Genomic DNA, 16,231 nt, shown 5'->3' on the forward strand with positions numbered 1-16,231 from the left:
GTATACATTACACTAACATGGAGTTAAAGTATAAAAGTGGCATAGTACCTAAAAGTTGTACATCAGTGCAGTACTTGATTAAATGTATTTAGTTTTGTTCACACGCACAGTGTGGGGATGCACACCTTTGTACTCGACCAGCCTCTGACTCAGCAGAACAGATGAGAGGAGGAGTGGGAACAATATTGTGTCTCATAACATCACATCACATCACACACACGGTGTGCGTCCCCAACTCCCAGGGTGGCACTGTAATCAAAAATGCCTGTTTACCTTTCATTACCGTCAAACGACATTAAAACAAAGGGAATGGAGGCGAGGGAGGAGAGATGAGGTCAAACCAGAGGGACGTTAGACGGGGACATCAGAGTATAGATAAACAGTGGCAGGGAGAGAACAAGAGGTGTATATACGAAAAATAAGACATTTCCTTTAATAACACCTGTAACATCACGGTTGTATCATTTTCAATATATTTGACAATGAAGTATACACTTTTATGTGGACATTGACTTGATTAATTGGCATTTATAGTATACTAATACAACATAAAACTGCATTGTTTTCTACAAAGACATCATAATAGGGCACAAATGGTGTAGCAGCAAAAAAAGAGTGTTGTTTTTCTTTATACATTGGCTACAGTCGTACAACATACTTGCAGAGAAGAGATTTAAGAACAGCTAAAATGAAGTTACAAATACATTTCTAAAGTATGCACTACGTCATACACAAGGTCATGGCTGGATATTAGAGATTATAAAATGTTATATACTTTAGTAAGGGGTCTCTATAGGCTGCTAAGACACTGGAGGCTAGAACAGGACTACCTTATAGATATAGATATAAAGCACATTGATACTGACACAGGACCAGGATACTGACACAAGGAGTTGTGATGCTGAAATCACTGGAGGTCCCAGTGCATCCAGCTGGAATATAATGTATAGTTTCCTTATATCTAAGCACCTCGAGTCGTTCAGGTGGAATGTTTTTGATATGTATGTCTGCATGCATGGAGTCCATTCGCTGCTTCACTTCAATCCTCATTACAAGTTTTTCCAGTGGAACAGCGTACAGTGTGTGCTTTTCAATCTCAAACACAAGTGCAATCTGTACTGGAGTTCAGGGACTCTTAGCTTTCCCAAAACATTGATTTGCTCACTCACAAAATGCAATATTATAATAACAAATGAAGGCTGAAAGATTGATCAATTTATGCAATTAATGCATTCTTGTGCAAATATGTCAGTAAGTTAGCAAAACTCTTAGTTTGACATTTGGGGAATACGTTTTTGCATTCCTAGCGTGAATTTGATGAGAAAATTATTACCAGCAATCACCATTAGTGAGCAAAGGAAACAAGAAACCAGAATCTCTAAAGCACACTAATTAACATGTTATAGATGTAATTTTTAAAAACCTGCACACAAAAAAAAAAAAAGACAATTCAACATCTTACAGTTGAGTTTTGGGCCAGGCAGTAATCTAAGTGTCCACTGGTTGCTCCCAGACAAGAAATAGTCTGGCATTTTGTTTTTCATTATATTGAACATATTGATTAATGAGCTTTAGAAGTGCTGGTTGGTGGATTTTGTTACCTTTGGACAGAACCAGCAGTTTCCCTGTTTCCTGTTTTCATGCTAAGCTAAGCTAACTAGCTGCTGTCTGCAGCTTGATATTAACTGTCCAGACTGTAACTCTCAGCAATACAGTAAACAACTGTATTTCCCAAAATGTCAAACCATTTCCTTAAAGCCATGAATTGTCATGATTAGTGGCTACAAAGGTTTTGGGAAACTGTCTCCTGCTCCACATCATCACACAGTGTCTGGTCTGTACTCAGAGGACCAGTGCAGCTCTCCTCAAAAAAAAAAAAGCTTCCCTTCAGATCGCTAAGACGCACTGAAAACTCCTATAAGCTCCTCTAACCTGTGGTAATCACTACAGACCTACTGCAGCCCCAGAGCCTGCGCTTATTGCTAAATGTAAATAAAAACATTGTTATCGTAGCGAGGTCTGAAATAACAGAGAGGAAAGTAACAACAATACTCTAATACTTGGTCATTAATACATTATATATAGAGGTAGTGATTGAAGCATTGATTGACAGTAATAACAAACACTGGACAATAAACTTGAGCGTGGAAAAAATAATCTCATCTCAGGAGAGTATAAATACAGAGCTTATCACAATCACTCAAAGTTCTTTTACTCAAGGCTAGACTCAGACTCTGGACTGCACGCTGTTTCTGAGTGACTATTCCTCAATCAGCAGAAGCACTTGAATCCTTGGGGAGAGTCCATACATGAATCATGAATCATAGAGTCTCAATCCTGCTGTTTACCACAGAGCAAAGACATCACTGTAAATGTCCTCAGTAAAACTGTAGCACAGGACGCAGACTCTAAAAAGGTCCTGAAAATAGGTTTCAACTCCCTGACCTGCCATTATATGTCCTCTAGGTCTTCACGTCAACAGAGCTCTGGCTTTGACAAGCTGTTCAAGGCCTCATCCTTTCTGCCACAGTCACAGTTCAAATCCTGTTCCCACCCTGCAGCCAAGCAGTCATGAACTAACATGGAGTTAAACCGTGAGATTCAGTCAGAATATAAACAAGTTATGTTCCAAATGAATAATACTCTTTCCATCGAGGCTCTAACATGCAACAAAAACAACCATGTTTTCCTTTCACTGCACTGGGAACAGTTATTTGCTTGGTTTCTGTGTGCCACAGACAAGACTGCCCTGCTGATTGTTTGAATTACACATTATAATGTATATAGTCTCCCATTTGTGGCCATGTGTGAGCCGTCTCTGTTTAAATTCAATACATTTGGGTATCGGTTTAGATGCTGAGTGTGTACATAGCTGGCCACCCAGCGTGACTCTTTATGCAGACGGATTAAAGATGAACAAAACAAAACAAAGACACATTCTGCAATATAGAATATCTTCTCAATCATCATGACAGAATTATAATAAAATATAAAACACAGGCATATAATACAATATTCAATGAAAACTTTGCAGTAAATTGCAAATATAAACGACTGACATATATTTGCACACTTGGTGTGGCACGAACAAAAGCTTATGGCTACCTGCATTCATTTCACATTGCATGTGTGCTTGTGTGTAAATATGCATGTGTGTGTGCTTGCTGCAGCACAGGGCGAGTGAGATTGTGTGTGTTGTCTGTGTTCCTGGTGTAAGTGTGAATGTTTGTGTGTGAAGCAGTGGACTGCCGCCAGCCCTCATTATTGTCATTCTCCTCACTGCCTAAAGGAGATGCAAAGAGAGGCAAAGCGGCTGCTTTCAATCGAGGAGCCGAGAAAAGATGGAGACAAAAGGCCCAAATTAAACAAATGCTGGAAAGTGGCTTGGAAAACCAGCCCGTGGTCATATGCTTTGAATGAGAGAGAACGGCTGCAGGGATAACCCATGTGGGTCTTTCAGCAGGGAGACCACACAGATACACTCCATCCACGCATTCACTTCGACTATAGGCCCATGCACGCAGGGGTGCCAGTTCATGTGCATGTCCTCTGTCCTTCTGGTATATCTGAGTGTGTATGTGTCCACCTATGCTTGGTTTGCAGTTGTTTGTCAAAAACACTGGCCTTGACTTGAACCTGGAATCTGTCTCCACGTGCATTTCAACAACATGTCACATGTTCCACTGAAGCGTCAACACGTCGGACATCTGCATAAAACTTCACGGTGTGATTATTTGTGTTTTCTTTTACTGAAGTTGAACTGTCACTCAAAAGAGTTCAACCTCTGAAGAACAGCAAGACAGCTCTGTGTCCATCATGAAAGGTTTTAAAAACTTCTCTCAAAGTTGCCATTATGCTGCCACCTTCATTCCATCACTCATGGGATGTGTTTTGTGAATCAACATGTCTACAGACGCATATACATTTGTACTGACAGACGCTTTGCCACAGAAGCAAGGAGGTGGTGAGATGTTTGCACACAGATGTAGATCTACAGTATACTGAGGTTGTAATGCTGCACTTATGTTACTTATCAAGAGTGCTACTACAGATTCTTGCGTGTGGGTATTTCCTTCAGTTTTGAGGTACTAGATGATCCAAGCGTCTGTATGCTCCATGGCACTGATGCTGAGAGTGGGTGAATCAGCAGGGATTTGGTGGAGAGAAGGAGGTAAAAGGGAAGCAGCCTGACACATCAAGTCCTCTTGGCATCACACCTAAAAGTACAAAGAGAGGAAGGTTATAGTGTGAAATTGTTTTTGACAGATACAGAACTGATTCTCCTATCTGTACATGAGTCTTGTTTCAACTATTATTTAATTATTTAAAGTGCAGTAATGAGAAAAAGAGAAAAAGTTCAGTGCTATCTTAAGAAAATCCTAAAATTATGATGGAGCTGGTCACTGGTTTGTGCATGACACCTGCACAATGGTCCACCTGCTGTAGCACCCGCAGCAAAGCTTTCTCATAGCACCAAAAGTTCAAGTAACATCTGTGTGGGAAATGGATTTTGGCTATGACAGAAAAAAAATGGGAATACACTCTGAAAAGAGTACATGGGGACAAAATACATCATTTTTACTCAGCACTACTATAACTTAAGGTGCCTCTTTGATTGGATTTTTCTTCATTTAAACTCATAAAAATGTACCTTAATTCTTAAATCCTAAATGATCTATTGTTTGGAGCCCTGTTTTCAAAATGGCAGATATTATTGGACAGCCTGCCATCCCTGAATTGTACTGTCTTTCCCCAGTGTTTGTATTGTCATGTTTACGTTAGATATTCGTTAAGACCAAAAAACAGCTTAAACAACTTGAAGCGACATGCCTTTTCTTTAAAATAATTTTTTGGCATTTTTGCCTATTTTGGCAGGCAGTGAAGAACCAGGCAGCAAACAAGAGGAGAGAAAGATGGGTTTGACATGCAACAAAAGTCCCTGGCTGGAACTGAACCACTCGGCTCCTAAATTTCTTTTTCTGTGTGTTTGTTTTGTGGACTAACCTGCAGCGATGGGGATTTAGCCTCCGGTTTTTCTGGCTGCAGCTCTCAGCAGTGATGGTGCAGTGGCACTGGCACGACTTTGTGTCCAATGCCCACTTCCTCCCTCTGCAGGGTTGACAACGAGGACCCGGAGAGGGAGAAGGAGGGGAAGAAGGAGAGGGAAAAGGAAAGGGAGAGGGGGAGGAGCTGGTGGGAAGAGGGGATGGAGAAGGAGAGAACAAGGGAGTAGAGGTCGGAGGGGCAGGGGTCCTGGAGAGGAAAAGGGTATAAGAATGATTAGTTCACTGATTAACAAGACTGGTGACGGTGGCGCTAATGCAAAAGTAAAGGGATTATCAAAGCTGTTACATGTCATCCTGAGGGGAACATGAACGTGTGCACCAAATTTCATGGCAACCATTCTGAAAGTTGAGGCATTTTACTCAAAACTACAAATGTCAACCTCACGTTGGCGATGGAGGAAATGACAGGATCATCAAATTCAGCAGGATTCATCCTCTAGGGATCATGAATGTCTGCACCAAATTTAATGGCTGTCCATTTAATAGTCGAGATAAAGGAGTGATGGACAGACCAACAAAATGATTTTACTGTCACTAGAGCCACACACCAGAGCTGAAAGTGAATTGTTCAAACAGCCATAGTCCGTAACAAACCCACACAGTGCAGAGTGTGGATGTGTGACTAATGTGGGATACAGTTTCCTTTGCAGCTCTTTCTGTCGGTCAGTCTTGCTGTCCGTTGCCATGGCTCATCTGCTAGTTTCCTCTAAGGCTGTAAGTCTCTCCTCCATACTCTCTGTACTTTCTCTCTGAGTATGAGAAAGTTGCCTACGTCATTTGGTCCATTAACTGGAGCTGGTTCTGCCTCAGTCTTCCCGGGAGGCTGGCGGCTTTAATGAAGTTACTTAATGAGGCAGAGAGGGGCCATCTTTGTTCAGATCCCAGTGACCACGCCTGTCGCTGGCATGGACAGAGAAGGTGGCATTTGGAAGCAAATTATACAGATTTCACCCCTGCCAGAATCTGAATAAAGCCTGTTCTGAGTGATGGATGGGTGCTGAGGGGCATCACACCCAAATCCAGCCACCTCTGGCCTCCAGGGCCAGTCATGACTGACAGCAAATTGGAGGGGAAAAGAGTGCTAATCTTTTCATCCTTCAGGATCATGGGAATCATGATTATTTAGGCACCTAAACATGTTTGAAGTTCCACCTGTTCCCCTCAGATCACAGTGGTAATTGTTTCCAAATGCTCTTAATGTCCTTAAATGTTTCTAAATTACCTTCTTCACAGCCTGAGTTGTGGATTATATCAGGAGTCACATTACTGATGACAGTTCATGTTGAGAAAAACGTGTTGTACTGTGTTAATGTGATTGTATTGTAATGTAGCTTACTCGACTTTTGTGTTCAGTATAAACAATAGTGAGTTTCAGGAGTGTGAGTGTGTGTGTGTGTGTCTGTGTCTGTGTGTCTGTGTGTCTGTGTGTGTGTGTGTGTGACCTTGACTAATGTGGCTGTAAAACAAATTGTCCTTCACGAATAATGTAGTCCAGATAACCTAGTTTTTTTTTCTCCAATCCAAACATTCTCACTCTGACTCACATTATCTGGAAAATACTAACTAATATTGACTGTAAGTGAAGAAAATGAAGAAATAGTCTAGTTTCTTCTTTGAGTAGTATATTGAGTTAAAAATGTCAGGTATGTGCTGAGTTTCCACCATACACAGCTCTGACGGTTCCAGGTGTCTTCTGTCTGGACTTTCCCCTCAGCTTTTTCTTCTCTTTTCTTGTTGGCTTCAGGTGGGGCCTGTGAATTAAAAAAAGGTTTAGTCTTGACACCTGATACAAATTTTTCAATTAGCATGAAACAACAAACAAACACAGTAAAAACAGTCTCCATCCATCTAGTTAGTGAATGTAATGTAGCCTTAAATGAACCCAATGCTGTATGTCCTGATTGAATACTTATGTTTCCTCTTTACTTAATTAGACTGTTTTTGATTTGAATCTTAATTTTGCCTTTTTCAAGCAAAATTCTTGTGCAGCTGCTTGTGTTTACACAATATTTGAGAAATTTGGCACGTTTGGTTTAAATAAAAATGGTTTTGTTGGAAACACATGTTCATATTTCTTGAAGTAAGAACCAAAAGTAAGATATAATATCTGCACTAGTATTGTAAAAAACAACAACACCCCAGCCAAGTCCTATATTTGAGTCAAAATGTAATTTTCCTGAAATGCACCGCTTTTAAATTTGCCCAAAACAAACATTGAGGGCTTCATAAACTGAGCTAGATCTCCTTTTCAAAAACAGGAAGCTCACAGTCATGGTTTAGTGACTTTACAGTCAGCCTCACATACTTTACATTTTTCTATGTAATATCTGACACCAGCATGATTAGAAAAAAGTGTATATTTCTACAGTGATTTATGATGTTTGTTATTTGTGTTTTATTTCACAACTTTAAGAAAACTTAACATTACTTTAATGTATCATATCATGCTTTGATATCTACTCTGTTGTAGCTACACAACAGCGAGTGTGAAGTCTTTACATCTCTCTTATATGTAATATCCCTACCTAATGTTTCTGGTTCCAATATGTATATTTTTAAGGTTGTAATTTCTATCTCAGTTGTATGGATTATAAAACAAAAATCAACAAAGCGGTAACACAATGACATCTAAGAAGAGCAGACTTTATGGCTGAACTTGTTGCGAGTCATGTCCATTTCCCCTGCAGTTTAACAAGCTCTGGCCACAATTTTCTGATCACTATCCTTGTTTTTAATGCCCCACCTTTATTGAGCAAAAACAGTTTCACCTTAATGAACCCTGCTGCCCTCAACAGCAAAGTGCATCTGCCTGCAGCTCTGTTTTCTGTTTTTACTGGTTTGTTTCCCTCTCTTCGTCTGATCTAATCTTCTGTAAACTATATTAAACTATATCAAATTATGTGGACAGTGTTTACCAGCTTAGCTCTGACATTATTAACAGACTGTGCTGCTGCTGCTGCTGCAGCTGTTGTCTTTGGAGCTCTAATTTACTATCATGGATGCGTGACTCTGCTCCGTCAGTCTGTGAGAGAGCACATGGCAGGGGAGATAAAATCATCACTATGGTGACAACAGGATGCGGGCCATCCCAGGGAATGCTGGGAGAGAGTCACACAGATGCTAACTCACTGAGGGACACCCACCCACAGAGACACAGAGAAACAAATATTAACACACACATAAAAACTCTCACACATTTATATTAGTGAATGTACGCATTCATAAGTACAGATTGAGGAAAACACATGCACACACATGAAGCCTGACCAAGGTAAAAAGGAGTGAGAAAGAGAGATGTACATACACATGCACACTTATACATTGGAATCCTTTATTTATGTCCACATCCTAACAGGAAGCAGGTGGACATAAACATTAAAGATGCAATCATGTATGAGGCACTCGGACAAACATCCAACAGGAGCTTCTTTTTCACAGTTTATAGCCATCAGTCCGAGCTCGCACTCAACAAAACTGGACATCAGGAGTGTTTCCTCCTGACAGAAAGATTTCTTTCCTCCCAGCATGTGTATGTTGACTTAACCTCAGACGTGTGGAGGTCTGAAGCTGCTAAATCAATTTGTGGAGACTTCAAACTTAATAGATAATTAGGTCATTTGTCACAATTTCCCTGGTATGATCCTGTCTTTGCCACATTAACTCTTTATATTCTCATTCTCAAGTATCTAATAAAGGCAAAAGAGTTTAGGTGTTGTTGTGCAGAAATGCAGTTGTTGTAGTTTTTGTTATGTGGTTGCAAAGAGTGAGTTTTTTGAAAGGTCTGTTGATGGTATATTACTGTAAACGCAAATTGCGCTCATCTGTGGAAAAGCCTTGAATTCATGGGAAAAACTGTAATCAATGGCGAACAATAAAAACACCTGTTCGAAATCAACAAACAAGTTGCCAAGTTCAAAAAGGCTCTTTTGAATTCCAAAAAGAAAAATTTCAATTAGAGTGCAGACCAGTTTACATGTAGTTGGCTGATTTTGTTGGTTTAATCACTCCAGACAACTAAGAGCGACTAAATTGCAGTTTAAGCTCAAAAGTAAACAGACATGTTGACATTAAATGGGTGTTGCTGCTTGTATTTGGGTTAGCCAGGACGATCTTTCAAAATGGAGAAATCAATCCAAATGACAGATTGTTTGAAATAAAGCATGCTGGCCTCAGTTCGGGACTATAAGAAAAGCTGATAAATGTGACCTCTTTGTAGTGCAATTGAGCCTGACTTGGATTTCCCCTCCTCAATAAATAGCATCATCAGCAGAATTATAAGTGCATGATTAGTGCAGAAATTGTGTTGCAAGACAGGGTTTTATAAAGTCATTAGAGGTACATCACACAAGATTTTACAACACACAAACAAAAGCAGGAATATTAAAATCCTGAGGGACAGAGAGAAAGGACAGGAGGGGGGTGTTACCGTGTAATTGGCGTTGGCCGGAATTGTTCTTTTAATCTGTGCACAGATCAAACAGACTTGTGTTAGTATGAAGGTGAATGAACAACAGGTGCACCATGCATCTCCACCTCAGTGCAGAGACACTGAGTGTGTGTGTTTTTATTACCTGCACTCACACTGGCTGTGCTCGATGAAGGGCAGCTCAACGAGCTCGTGTTTCATGAAGGACGTCCTCATTAGCTGCACACGAAACAGAATACAATCATGTTCGACTGCAAACATCCCGTCACTGTTTTCAACATTAATCATCCGCTTTTACACTGAAGTTGATTGTGTGTACCTCCATGGTGATTGTGTGTGTGAGCAGGGGAACACACTCCATGGCCTCATCAGCACAGCAGCCGCCACATCTCCTCACCGACACGCAGGATGGCACAAAGAGGTGGTGCGTCTCTCCTGGCAACTCCTGCCAAACCTCCACCAGAGCATCCCGAGGCTCGCAGCCACTCCGTGAGTACACCTCCAACCACCGCCGCACTGATGGAGAGACAAAGACAAAATGCATGTTTTAATTTCTCTTTCAGCTCCATTAAGTGCTGCAGGAGTCTGTGTCGGAACAGCCATTCTACCTTCTCGAGCATCTCTGGATTTGGGGGAGTCAGCCGGCCGCCAGTGAGCAAGCTGGAGGGAGAAATAAAAGTATTTAAAAAATTAATGTAAAGTTAAGTTCAGGGTTTCTTGGTTGAGGTCACACAAATAGGTTAAAATTTGATATAAAAGAGAGTGAAAGCAAAATCAGCGATACAGTCAACAGGAGAGTAAATTATCAATATAATAATTATTACAATAGTAAAATAAAACACACTTTAAGTATCTTAATATAACCTCAATATGTTGGAGGCTGATTTCCATGATTTATACTATGAATTTATGCAATATATATCAATGTCAACAATCAAAAGTCGGATTTCCATTGTAAAAAAAGCAACAGCAAAAACAAACTTGGCTGCCCAAACCAAACATTTTGATGAAGCTAAATTTGGTTTCTACCAAATTTTAAGATTTATATGAGATTTAATCAAGTCAAAGTAAATTTCTGTGAGAAAACATGTTACAAAGTGAGCCATAAACATAATTTAACCTAAAAGATTTTCCTAGATCGGCCTCATATGCTGAAGAATATTAGTTTCAAGATGTGTGATATTTATTTAAACCTTCATTAACTGTGTGTCTGTTTTCCATTTAATGCTGAGCAGTTAGTGTACAGTGGATTTTTAGAGGTTTTAGCTGCCTGCTCCTGCCAAAAACGACACTGAGAGTGAACAAAAACAGTAAAGTTCTAAACAATGGTAAATGTTAGATAAGATCAGCTGGAGGGACGAACTCTCATGAGTATGGTTAGGGTAAATGTCGTAATGTCCCTTTGGCTGCTCCAATTGAGCACAAACCCTAAAAATTGAGCTAAAACACACTGTAGAGCTCCATAAAGCTGATGGAAGCCACAGAGTCTGGTTATGATTTTCTCAACACAACAAGTAACATTGTCATTTCATACTAAATAATGTAATTATTAAGCTGTTGGCTTAGGCCTCCTGTTTGACATTGTTTTAAAGCTTGATTTATATTGGTTGTTGTTAGATAGCAGAACATTGTTTCACACCTTTTCTTTTGCTATGAACAAGAAAAGCTGACGATAAATCTGAACTTCGATACACATGCAAGACGTTTTATGCTCTGTCATGATGATGATGAATTTCTACTTGGATTAAGTCTATCTGAAATGACCTTTTCTCAAAAATCTACCTTTTTGTCAACTCTAGGATTTGGTATGTGGGAGGGAGCTGCTGCGTTTGTGTACCTGCTACCTTTGCCCTCAAATCTATTACCTGATTATGGTGCGTCAAAAACTTTCAGTAGATATAATGAGATAGCTGAATTACTCACTGACGACTATTTTAGAAAGTGACCGAAAGAAGAAACAAATACTGCAGCTTATGTGGTGTAGAGGTTTTGTTCTGACAGTTATATCAATTCAATGTAGTTTCCCTCTTTTTGTTTGTTTGTATATCAGTTCATGTTACTTTTGACGCATGTTTGATTTTCTATAGTCAACTCTGAGAGGCAAAAACAGAGAAATTGAGAGATACTGCATTTTATAACTTTATATAACACGCACATTTGTTATTGAGCTTGATGCATGTGTGTGAAGACCAAGGCCACTTGTAAGGGAATGTAGACTTTGTCCAGTTGCCCCCCTTCAACTGCTCCACCCCCTTCAACACACACACACACACACACACACAGGCTTGGCCCTCATTGATTCTTGGTTAAGCTAGGACTGAGGCCATTTTGTGACGGGGAGGATGTGAACTGAAGTAAGTGTGTCATTTCTGTATGAGCCTTTGAGACGGGGCTAAGATTGCCTCCTTTTGGCAACGACACGTGCACACAGACACAAACACACAGACATACACACGAGTGCCAGCCGAGTGCTGTCTGTCTACTGTCTCACACCTCAAGCCACTCCCAGAGCACACTGTATGTACAGCCAAGTGTGTGTGTGTATGTGTGTGTGTGTCTGAGTATGTGTGTGTGTGTGTATATATGCGAGAGATAGGGAGATAGAAAGAGATATCCCATGCCACAGCTTTACACCATCTCTCCCACACTCAGCTTCAATGCTATACCAGAGGAAGACGATGACCCCTTTTCCTGATTAGCTGTCAGAAAATCACACATAAGCAGAGAGTCTCGGGGGTAAGACGGCGAGCTGTGAGTAGCAGGTGATGAGGCTTTTCAGCGTGCGTTGCTCAGTGCCATGTAGTGTCTAGGATGATGAATCACTAAAAGATACAGTATACAGCAGCTCAAAGACAGCGCTGGATCCCACACTGCCTCTGAGGACTGCCTGTTCCTGATAGAAGTCTCCAGACATAAATAAAACCCCAGCACATGCAGGTCTCTGTACGCATGTGTGTAAGGCAGATGAGCCCATATGTCATATTAGAGGAACATGTCACTACAATCACTGAACACATCTAATGGATCTTTACTATAATCAACGCAAAATTAAAAAAATAAGAAAGAATTAATGGTGCCAGTATCTAAACAGGCACCATGTGTAAGTTAATAGTTTTATCACTAATTCTATATGCATTGGTTATACTGTATTGATTGATTTCAGGTTGCCAGATGTGGCAAAATCCTCGTACAACATGTCACTTGCTTTGAATTTTTAGTTAGTTTGTTAATTCATCAGGAAGACTTCTAATGGATGGTCGATATTAATAACTTAAAAGAATATTTTGACATTGGGAAATACGCTTATTTGCTTTCTTGCTGAGAGTTAGGGGAGAAAATTGATACCACACTCCTACCTCATATGAAGCTAACTTCCAAATTAGCTTAGCTTAGCTCAAAAACTGGAAACGGCTAACAAATGTATACCAGCACCTCTCAAACTCATTAATTAACATGGTATATCGTGTTTGTTTAATTAATGGAAAACAAAACAAAACTTAAAACTTAAAAAATGAACAAACAAACAAAAAACAACTATGTGTAAATCAAGCTGTTGTATGGAGGTTTATGTAGCGGGCTATAACGACCAGTTGCCAGGCAACCAGTTTCAGGAAGTTAGCGGTCCAGTCCAATAAATAAATAAAAAATGTTGTTTTTACTTTTTTATTTTTTATACAGATTAAACAAACATGATTCAACTTGTTGATAAGAGAGCTTTAGAGGTACTGGTGCTTATTTTCCCTCTTGTTTCCAGCCTTTATGCTATATTAAGCCAACGGATGTGGTATCAATCTTCTCCTCTGGCTAACTCCCATTAAGAAAGCATATTTAATCCAAAAAATTCCCAACTATTCTTTTCGTATTAATGTGGTTTATGAATGTATTTCTGCTTCAGATGTCCTGTATAGCTCTTTTCAGGAAGTGGTTTGAATAGTCCATTATCAGGGTCCTCCTTATGTATTTGAGTTAGTTAGATAAAAAGACAAAGCATGTGTTGAGCTGGAGGAGGTTTCTCTATGATCTGGCAACCGATATTAATTAATCAGATATTAGCCTGAATTAGTTATCAACTATTAGTAAAGCGATTAATTAAAGCTTATAAACTTGGTACCTAATTCACAGTGAGACATTAAACATCATAAATGTCACTATAAAACAATTACTGTGCACCACAGGCAGTCCCACACATGCTACAAGACTATTATAAATAATTATAGATATATTATAGTTTGTCTGTTCCTGGACCTGAGGTGACAGGTGTCATTGACCTAGGGGATAACTTCCACAATACTCCCAACAGACAAAATTGAAACATTAAGGCTGTTTTTAAATTGCCAATCTAGAGGTCATCAGTGGTAGCCTAAAAAACCCAAAAAACAACTAGGCCTCATGGCTGATGGCAGACTGGCCACTTCAGACCACCTCAGACATGCAGTCCTTTGAGGTCAGTGGTCCATACACACGTACCTTGGCATGGGACGTCGGTATTCTGGTGAGCAGCAGGAATTGAAACATTCCTAGAATAACTTGAAGCATAATCCCCATTGTGCAGGAGTCCAGGGGGCACGCAAAAATATTTTTTGGACCAATCAAAAAAAAAAGAAAAAAAAAGAAAGAAGAAGAAGCTGTCCGTATGTCGCCTCTGTGCCCGATCAAAGACGCAGAAATCCCGCTTTCATTCTCCAGTCTCTCTTCCTTGAAAGGACACACAGGGTGGCATCTTCAGTGCTGCAGGAAGAACTTTATCATGTAGCATTTTAGATGAAATGATAGTGTAAGCTACACCAGACCAGACCTAAACTCTACTGATAGTTTGTTATAATATCTGAACGAGTGAAACTCTGGTCTGTCCGGAGCTTTTATCTCCTTTCAGTCGTTGAATTGAAAATGTTCCACTCTTGAGTCATTTAATATCCAACCGTGACCCCAGAATAATGATATTTTGGTGACACTTGTTTCAACTTTGAATGATGCCTCCTTGCATTTATTTTAGGGCACCGTCAGTCTGTTGGTCCTGGTCCTATGAAGCCGGTCAGGAGGGTCCGGGGTGGTGTGACTGGGGGATCATCCAGACTCTCGTTGAAACGTGGTGTGATTATAAAATCCTCTGTGGGGGGATCACATCATCCAGCTACAGGACGTTTCTCCGGTAAAGATCCGCCGCTTTGGCACGACGTGCCGCATATTCCGGTGCCCGGCTCGGTCACAGTCTCTCCACACTGTCGCTCCCACCGAAAACGTGACGTTTCGCCTCCAGGCGCATCTTCCCGTTATTTATCCTCTTACAAATAAACCTAGAATAAAATCCTGCTCTGACGGGTGGTGCAGATACAGCAGAGCAGCAGAGGCTGTCCGCAGTCAAAGGAAAGAGGTCTGGAGAGGTAGCAGTCTTCATTTGTTGTTGTGATCGGTTTCCTCATTTCCTTTGCCCTTGAGACGCACGCAGCGTAACCATTGCGCTGCCAACTTTTTCCAAACGGGACAGGCGCACTGGATACAGGTGCTGCGTCTCTGCTGGCCCCAAAGCGGGTGGGGTCAGGGGGCCTGCGGGGGCCCCCTGTAAGTGGGGAACAGGGTTGTAGCTGACACCGAGATCATGTCCTCTGTGTTTTATCTGGCGATTTGTGTTTGTTATTTAAAATTAGCCTTGAGGACATGAACAATTAAAAAAAATAACAGTGCATTAATATTTTATGTGCTGTATTCTGTATTTTTAGACTGAATACGTTTTAATTGGGCTACTTGGCAAAAGACAAAATGAAGGTTTCTTCTTGATTGTGTGTTTGCTGGCACTTTATTCTTCATTAATTTGTACTATTTGTTGTAATTTCCTAATAAATGTTAATATAATCAATACATTTCCTAGAAATGACTGTAATGTGTTAGACTTTCAGTTGATTAACTCCAATTGATGGCTTGTGCTAGAGTCTTTCAGTCAGGGCATTGCACGTCAGCTGGGAACATGAAATGTGTCAATGCAATTCAAGATATGTTGAGAATAAAGTTTCTTGATGATAAATGAATAACTTAAGTTTAAATCTTTCTAGACTTTGACACACAATCTCAAAAAATCTTGGCTGAGGCCTTTATAGAAAATATGATTTATACTGTGTTGTGACAGCCTGATTTAAGGTACTTTCTCTGTCCCCTATAATTTGCATAATACATAAATAAATGTTTTTTTATTGCAGAATGATTGAATTCACATCAAATATGGCTGTTTAGTGGGAACATGGGAGCCTTGTTTTGCAAGCTAATGATTTAGCTATCACGAGGAATTGTTTTCCAAATAATAAATCAGTTAATGGATGTTTGACACGCAAAACATCAATTCAGTGCATGATTTAACACTTTCCTCTTTGTCTGCAGCTCACTAAAGATAAAAGAATCAAAACTGTCTCCATATCTGGTTTAAAAGTGTAGTAGCTCCCTTTCCCATGAGCGTTGTCTTCCAACAGTGTGTGTGTGTGTGTGTGTGTGAGGAGGCACACTGACAACAGAGTCTCAGTCATTATAGTGTTTGGGTTATGACAGGCTGCTCACACGCTACATGAGGGTGAGGGTGTCTGTATGCTATGCGGGGATATGTTATCTCCCATTGACGTCTCAGCACAAGACGAGAAGGAAAAATCTTTTCCTATAACATAAATCACATCGGAGTTATAGGATTTTATACAAGTACAGAGAACAGTTGTGTAGTGTGAGAACAGTTTTTTCTCTCTTTCCTCTTTGCCATCAG

General features: G+C 40.2%; 1 protein-coding gene across 1 annotated transcript; it reads right to left on the reverse strand.

Annotated features, from left to right (window-relative positions):
* Nucleotides 1-325: 325 nt before the first annotated feature.
* vegfba (vascular endothelial growth factor Ba) lies at nt 326-14,497 on the reverse strand. Its single transcript, XM_053323978.1, has 8 exons — nt 13,960-14,497; nt 10,101-10,152; nt 9,812-10,008; nt 9,638-9,711; nt 9,493-9,528; nt 6,734-6,817; nt 5,005-5,253; nt 326-4,217 (listed from the first exon to the last, which is right to left on the reverse strand). Exons 1-8 carry the CDS (start codon nt 14,035-14,037, stop codon nt 4,196-4,198), a joined length of 792 nt encoding a protein of 263 aa, XP_053179953.1. The 5' UTR covers nt 14,038-14,497; the 3' UTR covers nt 326-4,195.
* Nucleotides 14,498-16,231: the final 1,734 nt, after the last annotated feature.

This window comes from Scomber japonicus, chromosome 8 (assembly GCF_027409825.1).
Source record: "Scomber japonicus isolate fScoJap1 chromosome 8, fScoJap1.pri, whole genome shotgun sequence".
In the NCBI taxonomy this organism is placed as follows: domain Eukaryota; kingdom Metazoa; phylum Chordata; class Actinopteri; order Scombriformes; family Scombridae; genus Scomber; species Scomber japonicus.

Coding starts and splice junctions, on each gene's coding strand:
- vegfba (XM_053323978.1), bottom strand. CDS start 14,037: ATGGGGATTATGCTTCAAGTTATTCTAGGAATGTTTCAATTCCTGCTG. Junction 10,153..13,959: donor TACCGACGTCCCATGCCAAG/GTACGTGTGTAT, acceptor TTCTCCCTCCAG/CTTGCTCACTGGCGGCCGGC. Junction 9,712..9,811: donor CACACACAATCACCATGGAG/GTACACACAATC, acceptor TTTCGTGTGCAG/CTAATGAGGACGTCCTTCAT.